The sequence below is a fragment of the Thermobia domestica genome, chromosome 13, assembly GCF_964235325.1.
Source record: "Thermobia domestica chromosome 13, izTheDome1.hap1.1, whole genome shotgun sequence".
NCBI lineage: Eukaryota > Metazoa > Arthropoda > Insecta > Zygentoma > Lepismatidae > Thermobia > Thermobia domestica.
In genome coordinates this window covers 211,105,298-211,117,402 of record NC_137466.1, presented here as the reverse complement: position 1 = coordinate 211,117,402, position 12,105 = coordinate 211,105,298, and the positions used below count along the sequence as shown (strand labels likewise).

At 37.3% G+C, this 12,105-nt stretch overlaps 1 protein-coding gene across 2 annotated transcripts in view; it reads right to left on the bottom strand.

Moving 5' to 3' along the window:
- Positions 1–12,105, bottom strand: part of LOC145668986 (sodium-coupled monocarboxylate transporter 1-like) — a 165,163-nt gene that overhangs the window by 34,755 nt on the left and 118,303 nt on the right. For both annotated transcript variants that reach the window (XM_081737293.1, XM_081737294.1), the window contains 4 exons: positions 10,709–10,776; positions 5,595–5,749; positions 1,981–2,121; positions 675–783 (listed from right to left, as the gene is read on the bottom strand). In XM_081737293.1, coding sequence (XP_081593419.1) covers positions 675–783; positions 1,981–2,121; positions 5,595–5,749; positions 10,709–10,776 — 473 coding nt within the window. The remainder of the gene's footprint in view (positions 1–674; positions 784–1,980; positions 2,122–5,594; positions 5,750–10,708; positions 10,777–12,105) is intronic.

The following is a 12,105-nucleotide window of genomic DNA, read 5'->3' as shown; positions in this document are numbered from 1 at the left end:
TCAATAATTTGAATATTTCGGTATGTTAGTATTTCTTGATGTTCTGATATTTGCATTTCAATTATGATTTTCGGTATTAGGACATTTTCGATAAATTGATTTCAAATTTCGATATTTTGATACAAGGGCGCCGATCCTGGGGGGCCGGGGGCCAGTGCCCCCCAAAGCTGATGTGGGCCCCCTATTGTATTTATGAATATACAATATTTGGCATAATTTGAATGCAATTTGTCTTAAAGTCCTCATATATATATATATGTTCTGCATCTGAATGTGCCCCCCCCCCCCATATTTACAGAGAAATTTTCGCCCTTGTTTTGATATCTTTTATCTTCCATATTTCAATTTATATGTTTCGATTTTTTCGGAATTTAATGCTTTTTGATATTTCGATATATAGATGAAGTTTTGATACTTTATAGATATAGACTTGCCATTTTGAATATATATATTTTCTAAATGTTCACTCTTTCACTGTTAAAAATAAACAATAGTTCAACTATGTGCTCAAAAATTAGTCTTTTTCTATTTTGATTACTTCCAGGTATTACTTACCTTTTAGCACTTTGTTTTGCAAAGTTGACTGAAAAGCACTGTTTCGTTTATGACATGAGTATCCTTCTCTTGTTTACTAATACTCATATAAATTATACTTTCTTGAAAATGATACTTACCCCTGAAGTAAGAGGATCACAATCGAAGTATTTAGCATAAATAACGAGACCGGCGAAACAGGTGACAACCAACAGGATAAACAATCCAATGCAATTTAGCCATAGAGCTCTGAAATATAGTAAAATTATTTCTACATAATTTCTAGTTACAATACGTTCCAAGTAGAGGTAATTTTATCACTCAGTAATAGTAAATATAGTTTAAGAACCAATAAATTTGCAATTTAAAGTTGTATGATAAAAACATTTTGTAGACTGTACTTATATGAATATTTCCTGTTATTCCCTCCATGACATCTCAAAGCATGATACAGGCATATTTCATATGATTTAAGTTCCTTTTCAAAACAGAGGAAATATGACGGTATTCATACTTCATAAAATTAGGACTGAATTCTTTCTTTTATTTTTGGATAGAAGAAACTCGGGAAATTTTAAAAAGGAATCACTCTGTTTCTAGGAGGCTTTTAACTTGAAATCTTAATTTAAGCGCAAGTATAGTATATATAATTGAGTATGAATTGTTCCAAAAAGAAATATAAATAACTACTATCTGAGTATGGTTAGGCATGAGCAATCACTTCAATATAAGAAATAGATCTCATATAAATTGCTTTCCGTTTGATGTGACCAACATCATTCGATTTATTGATATCTACTAAATTAGACATAGTTGCTTCTCTCAACTAAACTATAAAGATAGTGCGGAGCATGGGAAGGTTATTACTTTGACATTAACAGCGCCTTGGTCATACTGAACAAACCACCATGACCTTCCCACCCTTTCATTAACAGCAATAGCATACTATATTTCTCCCACGATGAAATGCCATTATTTCCCAGTTGTCTGTACATCGTGATATTAACAAATTTGATTCCCTGTCGGAATTTTTCTCTGCCCTAACATAGATCTATAACTTCTTTTAATTATCTCGCAAATGTTTGATGTATATATTGCAGAGCAGAATCCACCATATTTTCACCGTACCCATAATTTCGTGTATTATTTCTTTTACTATTTGTAAGTGGTAGAGATGCGGGATATAGAAATATTAATCAAATTTTTAAACTTAATTTCTTATTGAGTTTGATTTGATTTGATTTCTGTTTAGCGTCTCTTTCAGCAGCAAGGCGATATGAAACATGTACTTACAGCTTAATGTGGGATCAGAACCACATGAGCTCCTGTCGGGCATCGAACCCGAGTTTTCCACGCCAAAGGCGCCTACGCTCACCTCAAGGGAGCTCAATTTCTTATTCTTGCTTGCTACAGTCACTATCTTCTTTGTAATATTGTATTATTTACCTTCTTGCATGACCTATTGAAGGAACTGTGAGATATCGCTGCACTTGAGTTTGGTTTGCACAATACATGCTGGACCATACAAACAAACCTCCTATACCCAGTGTCCAGACGGTATGTCTCGTTCGAGGATCAGGATCGAAGCTGCAAACAATAGAAAAATTAACGATCAGACATTTAGTTGTACGAGTACTTTACGGTTAGCTTAATTCTACAAATAAGTAAATAACATCACAATAATAACCCATAAATCTATGTTCTAGTTTGTGGGTGATAACGTACAAAGTATCTTATTATAAATAATACTTTCTCACTATTCTTTGACCGAGACTCTTCTATTTTAGCTCGAGAACTCCATTACATACCGGTTTGCGTCAAAGCTACGCCAAATTTACATTTTTATCTTACGATAATGGCCATACCAGTTATGTGTTTATAGGAATTTTAGCGTTGTGTTGTAATCTGTGCATATTTTGGGAAGACTGTTAGGTAATGAAATTCCGGTTTCTTATGTTTTTTTTTTTTTTTTTTTTTTGCTCGAGTCCCTCATGACATGATAATTGGTAACACCCACTTTTTGCGAAATAATAAATTTATACTTTCTTTAATTTCAAAGCTAAGTGGCGTAAGGCGTAAAGTAAGGTTACAACCCCTATAGCCCGACAAGTAATATTTTCGTATGTAAGTACACTGACATAAGTTTACTGTCAGCCTTCCACTTTTCTCTCGTCGCTGTTCCTCATTGCTACATGGAGTCAAGTGCGAGTAACACGTGTTTAACCTGATTGCGTCACTTAGAATTCCGCTAAATATAAAGTGCAATACGCCATACGTTTTCCCCAAGCCCACATTTTGGTCTATCCACCGTACAACCCGGACTTTGTACCCAGTGACTTCCACTTGTTTCTTTATCTGAAGAAGCATCTTGCTGGACAACATTACCACGATGATGAAGAGAAAAAGGAGCAAGGTAGAATGTGGTTTTTGTAGCAGGCGCTAGAATCCTTTGACTATAGCACCATGACTTAACAAATGTTTGCATAATGATGACAATTATGTCGAAAAATGCTCCTGTATCGTTAAATACGTGGTAGAAGGAATTTTGTTAAATATACATGTTTTAAGCGAATACTAGCTGTTGTAACCTTACGTTCCGGTCAAGCCTTCTAAATTGTCGCCTTTAATGCTTTTTCTTAACCATTACTTTTCCACATTAAAATGGAAAATAATTAGAAAAACATCTACAGAAATTAATTTCAGAATGATGTATTCTGTATGTATTTCAAACCTATGAAAATATCGGCTGCTTAAAATCTTGTTGGAACGATCCAAGGATAAAATTTTCAAAATTGTCTGATCTTATGTCAATATTAAAAAACACTCGTTGAAGAGTTTATTTTTCGTGTTACATCAGTACTTCCACAATAAATTCATTTCACTAGTCAACTTTTCTTTTTGTAGCATTTCATTTTGAATTATCCTGTATATTAACAATTGCACTGTTTCCTTCACATAACCGAAGGGTTATCTAACGATAAATTTATTTAAAACTAACATTATGCCTTAATAAACTCAAATGTCAGTCACAATAATATTCAGTTACGTGAGCTCATTTCTTCGTTACGCCGGTCGATACCAAAACTGATGTCGCTAAAAACATATCTAACCCAAGATTACATATCAAGCTTCTGCACCTTTTAATACGAGGGAGGATCAGAAACTAAAATTACAAGGCCGATATTTCTGAAGTTTCGTCTGCTATAAAGGAATAAGAAGTGTGGGGTAATTGTAAATACATGGAGTTGACAACTGTGCAGAGTTTCCGCCACCTGCCACCTACGGCGGTAGTTGTATGTTCATTTTTCATATCAAATCTTTCCTAGTTTGTTGAGTGTCCAATTTCTATCACAGAACTTATGTGATAAAAGTAATTGGGCTATATTTTTTAGGAATTGCCAACCACATTTGTTTTGATCATTTGCTTCTATTCTTTCTTTTTACTTTTCCTTCACTTTTTCTTCTTCTTCTTCTTCTTCTTTACATACAAATGCGCCAAGCCAATTGGGTGTAAATTATGCCACTTTGAACACACACACACACATAAAACTACTGCTATTCTATTGGTTTATTTCGGAAGAAAAATTTAAGCATTTATATTGGTCAATCCGTCAGCTCGAGAATTTCCTTGGATTTTCGCGTTTTAACTGAAAAAACCCTTTCTTCCTTTTTTCTATAGTTACCAAGGATGTTATAAAATAGAGGTTCTGCCATTACAACGAAATCTTGAAGCCATACGTTACAGTTTCACCACGCCTACTCTGCCCACTCCGCCCAATAGAATTGCAATGTTTTGAGCCAACAATCATGGCGGAAACGAAAGTAACCTATCAGACGATGGCGGAAACGAGAGTAGTCACTCAGACGTGAAGATGCTCGGTTGTTTTTTTGGCTTCATTGGTTTAATAGGATGAAGATACATGTGGGCAGATCCTGTATTTTATAACATCCTTGATAGTTACCTACAAAATTTCCCCCAGATTAGGGAAATTTCCCTCAAACTACGAACACTGACTAAGAATATAAAAAACAAAACAAATCACACCAGTGCGCAGTGCGCCATGTGTAGGTAAACAAAAAAAGTGGTGGGGTATCACATGCGTTTGACAATAGAAACTAAAGACTGCAATTGAAACTTGTATTTGTGTCTATCCTACGTAATTATGATTTTTATTACCTAACTTTCCAAGTCGAATATGTTATTATGCATCCTTTACGGCAGCGTTTCCCAACCGGTGTGCCGCGGCACACTGGTGTGCCGTGAATAGGCCGCTGGTGTGCCGCGAGGAATAGAAACAAAATTATTATTTTTATAGCAATCAAATTGCAAAACGTAGGGGAAAATGTATATTTGTGTTTCACATTACTATGAAACTCTACTATGAATCTACAATTTTAAGTTTCATACCGGGTTACTATTCTGTATGTTTCGAATGTTGAAAAAAGTATTTGTTATTGTTATGACCATTATTGCTTCTTTATTGTTGCAGACTATTTCGTAACTTTAAAATTTAAAATATCATTCAATCTTTTCGACAAATAAGCTACATTTGTGTTTTAAAAGTAAAAGAGATTTGTTAGTTCGTTCGTTATTTAGTGATCTTCCTTCTTAGTAGAAGGTTGGATCCAGTTTTTGAAAAGAAAGCGTATTTTTAAAAACCTGAGTCCAATATTTCATTGCAATTGTTTTCTATTTTTAAATTAGAATGAAAAATAAACATAACGATTTACCACGGGTAAAAAACAGTGATCGAGCTTTCTTCTCTGTGAGAAGGAGATCAATAATCACAGAAAAATACCACTGGGTTTTATATTTACAAATAATAATATCAATAAGTGTGCCGCGAGAATCCAAGTAACACCCGTAGTGTGCCGCAAGTTGAAAAAGGTTGGGAAACGCTGCTTTACGGTTTGCCCAAATCATCTTGAACGAAAACTATCCCTGCACCTAATGAAAACTAATGAAAACTATCCCTGCACCTATTTCTGAAGCAAGAGACGTCTTTCTACGTATCTTGGACGTTTAGATCAAATAAGTTTACCACATTTTATTGACTTACTTGAAGAATTCAATTCGATCCGTTTGTACGCCTCGTTCCCAGACTTGTGCAAAACCTCCTTCATCAAGACACCCTTTGATAACAACGACAATCATTGATCCAACCATTACAATGACTTGGAAAGTGTCTGTCCACATAACAGCTTTGATACCTCCCTAAATAACAAACGATAAAGAGAAATAAAAACCTTAGGAGAAATATCACATAACAGTAAACTATGAACATTTTTTAATAGTCTAGAAACCTGTATCTGTAGAAGTAAATTCGTTCATTACCACATTCATCATCAGATCTCCGAAACAGTAATCATAGGACTTGAAATTTTTATCCAAAATGCTCTCCTTGAATCTTAGGCTGTGAAGTAATTTCAAATTTCTGCAAAATTTGACTTTTTCTAACGTAAGAGGCTAAAGAGGAGTTGTTTGTTTCCTCGCAGTTTATCAGATCCTCAAAATCATTCACCTTAAAAGAAAAAAGTGAAAAATTCATACGAGGGAGGATCAGAAACTAAGTTTACAAGGCCAATATTTCTGGAGTTTCTTCTGTTATAGAGGAATGAGGAGCGTACGGTAATTTTACTACATGGAGTTGGCAACTGTGCAGAGTTTCAGCCACCCGCCACGTACGGCGCTGGTTATAGGTAAACACAAATGGCGAATCGTTTGGAAAACTGATCTCGCGAAGAAGTTCGTTCAGTTAATCGATTTCTGTGGGCGAAACATGTAATCAGTGGTGCTATTCAGCCGGCTCGCACCGGTTTTCTAAAACCGGTTGTTAAAATTTTTCGAGTTCGCAGAGCCGTTTGTTATATTCAGTCATACACTTACACACACACACACACACACTGTATCCTGGCCCAAAAGTAGATATACACCCCTGCATTGATCAAGTACAACATTCTAGTTTATGAATTTATTTGCTTCGACTGTTCCGGGCTTAAGTTATAAGTAAAAAGACGTTAAGAACAAACAATTTAAAAAAAAAAAACTAGGTCTACCTGTTTGATAACAATAAGAAATGACATAAAATACGGGACGGGACTGTATACCTACTTTTGAACCACCCTACAGCTGGAAGGGAAAGCTTGTTGAATACAAATTTTTGACAGCCAAAAACAATTGACCTATTTAAAAAATTCTTGCTTTGCTCTGAGATTAATAGCGCGGTGGGGGAATGGTAAATTGTATGTTTTATTTTTAGAAATTCTTATAGCTACAGGGTTAAACATGTGATCTCTCTGAACAAAGAACAAGCGTTTATTCCTTAATCTCGAATGTTCGGATATCAAGAGTAGCAATGTAAATTCGCTAGTTGTCGCCCGGGGAAAGAACTCACCTTAGCGCCCCCCTGAGCAAGCAACTACTAAAACGCTCCACAAACCCAAATATTTGTAAAGTTTTGCGCCATGCTAATCCTGCGCCCGGGACACAAATCCCGTTTGCCCCCTCTAGTTATATCACTGATCATGAGCGAGAACTGGGATTACAGATGGTGACCAGAAAAATGGAAACACCTGTAGTTGGCAACACGTCAGATGTATGAGTTGGCAGTGGTGTCGTGACGCCCGCAGCGCCGGACCGCTGGTGGTGGTGTGTTAGGTCGGTCTCCATACTACGTCAGGCGCAGTGGAACAGCAGTGTCCAGTGGCTGCAGCAGACGGAGACAGTGTAAAATGGGAGACCTCTCAGATTTTCAAAGAGGCAAATTGTTGTTGCGCGGTTATGTGGAGTGAGTGTGACGGCAGTGGCTACTGTGTTAGGTGTGTCGCGTGGGACAGTGTCGAAGGTGATGACGGCCTACACAACACACGGGAAAACCACATCGGGGAAGCGGAACAGTGGGCATAAGAAAATCATGAGTGACAGGTCACGCCGGGTATTAAAGCGCATTGTCACGCAAAACCGTCGTGCCACTGCGGAGCAAGTGACGGAGGAACTCAATCAGCACCTCCCCCACCCTGATTCAACAATCACAGTCCGCCGCGAATTACATGACATGAACTTACGGGGTCGTGTTGCACGGGCCAAATCGCTTATCAGGGACCATAACGCTTTCGCACGCCGCAAATGGTGCCGCGACCATGCAACTTGGACCGTTGAGGACTGGAAACGTGTGATATGGTCGGATGAGTCATCCTTCACCCTATTCCCAACCATGGGCCGTGTTTATGTGTGGAGAACGCCCAAAGAAGCTTATGATCTGCAGTGTCTCCGCCCAACTGTGAAACATGGCGGCGGCTCGGTGATGTTGTGGGCCGCCATATCATGGTTTTTATTGGATCCTGTGGTCACACTTAGCGGACGAATCACTGCCAACGATTATGTCACACTTTTAGGAGACCACTTCCATCCTATGGTCCGGATGTTGTTCCCGGACAATGACGCCATCTTCCAGGATGATAATGCACCCATTCACACAGCTGGCGTTGTTGCAGCTTGGTTTGAGGAACATCGGGATGAAGTTCAACACCTCCCCTGGCCCGTCCAGTCCCCAGATCTCAACATAATTGAACATCTGTTGTCCGTCTTGGAAACACGACTCCGGCGATGATTTCCACCTCCATCCTCTCTCACAGAACTGGCCGATGCCCTGCACGAAGAATGGTGTAAAATTCCACTTGCTACCATTCACGACCTCTATGCCTCCATCCCACGTCGCATCAAGGCTGTTCTGAAGGCGAAAGATGGCCCTACACCATATTAATCTGGTAAGTTGCAATTTCGTTCAGGTGTTTCCATTTTTCTGATCACCATCTGTATATCAGTAAAGTGGTGAGGATTATTTATATTTGAAACACATACATACCATTATCAACAACTGTTGATCTTTCCAGTACTTTTTGACAACCAACTAGGACAATTCGTTTCCTATATATTCTCAGTGCTACATAATTTCGTTACACCAGCTTGTATTAGGATGTGGCCATTTGTCACTTTTGGTATCCAGTAATTTTTTTTTATTTTTCTACCTTGTATAGTTTGTTTCCTTAAAAAATTATATCTATCTATTTATCGATATATCTACTCTCTCTCAGAAATTATATATAGGATGACCAATTTTGGAAAAAAAATTGACCATCTCTAATATATATGGAAGGATGAATAAATAGGTATAGAGAACCGGTTGTTAAAAAATTAGAGTAGCACCAGTGCATGTAACCATGACTGAAATTCGCCCGCAGCTGGTAAAGGTTTACGTAGAGACTGTAATGTCTCAACAACATGTAGCGGAATGGTATCAAAAGTTTACGGCTGGTAGAGAAAACGTCACCGACGAGGAGCGCACTGGTCGACCGAGCACGACATTAATAGATTTGAATACAACTCGCGTGGAGGAGTTGATTCAGGACAACAGGAAATCACGCTACAGCATCTGATAGCAGAATTGGGAATGGAAGGAGCACCTAAGAGGCCGTTACTTCGCTTCGGACGAGAAGGTAAAACACTTCGTGACAACATGGTTAAACACGCAATGAAAGGATTTTTACGAGGAGGAAATCTTCAAACTCATTCCACAATCCAATAAATGTGTCAACCGATATGGAGACTATGTTGAAAAATAACCTAATATATGTACTATCTGTTGGCTGTATTGGTTGTATGAAATAGTATATACACGTTTCACTGCGGGCTTTGTATCTGATCACCCCTCGTACAAATGTTCTCTTTAGATTCTACATAAATGCTTTACAACCGCTGATTTCTGCCCTCATTAGCGAACTTTCACCTATGACATGACGCCATAGTATTCATGAAAAGTTCTGATATAATTCTCAACTTCCCGTTTGGAAACAAGTTAGTAAATTAGTTTTGGTTGTCTGTGCGTGAAAAAAAAAATCCCGATCTGAGCAGAAACACTTGTGAGAAATACCTGGACAATTAAAAGGCCAAACACAGGAACCGATTGCATCTGTGATATCGTCATGTCTTCCAGTCTCAACATTGGGTCACTGAATAGTGATAATTTTAGCATATAAACAGCACCAAATATTTTATTTTCATAAAAATGGCCTTTAAGAGAAAACAAATTAAATACAGTTGTTGTGTGATTGTAAAATTTTAAATCACAAAGTGAAAGGTAGTTGTGGCTTGTAAATTTTTTATTTTTACATTGTTTGAATCTATCTATCTATATCTATATCTATAAGTGACTATATTTGTGACTTAATAACTCTTGAACCACCTGACCGATCCCGATCAAATTTTCAACATTGATTATGTTCGGGTCTGGGATATTTTTTTTATCATTTGACTTTGATGAGCAACGTAAGGGAGGGAGAGGGTGATACATATAATGATCGAAAATAACCGACATTAGTGTCGAATCCATAGTTTTCGGTTTCATTGATATGAACAGTGACACTTCCGATACCGTTTAAATCCAGATTTAGTCCCCCCACTTAGGGGAGGGGAAGATATTTAAAAATGATCGAAAACGACAGATGTTAGTGCTGAATCCGTAGTTTACGGGATCGCTGAGATGAACAATAACAGTTCCGATGCCATTTAAATCAAAGGCTAGAAAATGATCGAAAATTATTGTTATTAGTACCGATTCAATATTTTGGGGGGTCGGTAGATGGACAGTGATACTTCCGATGCCGTTTAAATTCAAATTCAGCCCCACTGCTATATGTGGAATGGAGTATAGAGTAGGATAGACCTGAGTGGAGTTCGGTGCTTCCTATTTTGTGTGTCTTCAACATTTATTCGTGTATTTTGCCAGTTTGTGAGTATCAAAAGTTTGAAAAACTCTGCTCCAGATTCTCTTTATTTTTTTTTAAATTTTAAAACAGAAAATTGCAATGTTGATGTGAAGAAAAACAGAAAGCTCATTCAGTCATAAACTACCTGTTGTGAAGAGATCTCAAGTAAGATAGTGACTTGCTGAACAAAAAACCTTACTAATTACTTAGTGTATTTGAAGACTATATTGATGATAATCCTTCCCGCCAAGATAGACTTTATCTTTATTTTTGCTTTTTTAGTGTTTAATTATATTTTACTTTTCTAATGCTCTTGTTCAAGTTGGTTAATATGATCTTTATAAAATAAAAAAACAGCTCATTCACTGAATAAATTCTTATACCAAAGCAGAGTAAAATGTGAACTTACCACTGAAGTATAAAAAATGCAAACCACAAATATTGCACTAACAGCAATGTAAGTGTGAATCCCAGTCACTGTAAAAGAACAAAAACAAACATTTCAAGATTACGTAATTTTATATGACAGTGTTATGTATACATGTTAGAAATCCCCAGTTGTGAAAAAGTATATCTACCACCCGTTTCGTCCGTTGCAATGAAGGCTACGAGGAAACCTACTTAATATGTTTCGTTTGAATGTCATGTTATTCATGACAGTCAATTTTCATTACAAATTTCATTATATCATATCGTTACGGGATATGAAGTAAGGAGACAGGTTAGGACATCTTTATTTCATTTGGGTAATAGTTGGTAACTTCAACACGTCAACCACATCAAAACTTTCAGTAAGTGGTTCAGAATTTTTATAGTTAGCGCAGCATGATGAGATACATTAGTTCATTGATCTTCTGAGTCAGGAACACAATTGCTTGCACGCAACACTTCTTCATCTTCTTCGTTCGGTATAACATCTGGATAATAGGGCTTCAAACGTGTAATTTCTATCGACTCGATCTTTTCCCTGCCTTTCGAAGTTTTATATTTGACAAAAGAAGAATTAGCGTTGTTCTTTCGAACAATAATGGCTGGACCAAAGAAAACTCCTGAAAATGCTCTGGCATGGCCACATCGTCTAGTTGGATCATACATTCACACATGTTGACCCTCATTATACGTCACTGTTGTATGTTTGGAAGACCTGGGTTCGATTCCCGGCGGGAGTTCATGTGGTTCGGATTCCACGTTAATCAGTAGGTCCACGCCTCATATAACCTCGCTGCTGAAAGGGACGCTAAACTAAAATTAACTCAACTGTTGTATGTTTATCATAGGACTTTTGTGACTTTTGTCCTAAATCTATCAAACAATTTATTCTGTGCCCTTTCTCTGATATCGTGAAGAGTAACTAAATGTTCTTCGTTAGAAACATGAAAGCAAGGTCCATTTATAATCGCATGATGTTCTAGGTAGGCTTCAAATCCATACTGTAGGACGTGAATTGATTCACAGTCACATTTTGAGAAAAGGTCACAGCAGAAACATACTCTACCCAACTTCCACGGTTCATGGGGATCACTTTAATTTTTAACTACGCTTCCAAATTCCGAAGAATAACTTCCGTATGGCCATTGGTTCAATGGTAGTATGGGTTTATAAACTTCGTCCTTATGTCCAAAATATTGCATAGCTCCTGGAATAAAGAACCAGTAAATGCCGTTGATCTATCCAGTACAATGTCTTTACAAAGGCCAAATCGAAGTATTACGTGATTATAAAGAAAATCAGTTAAAGTTGCTGCTGTCTGGTTACCAATAGTAGCAGTAACAACATGTCTGGTGTAATGATCAATTGCAATTGCTA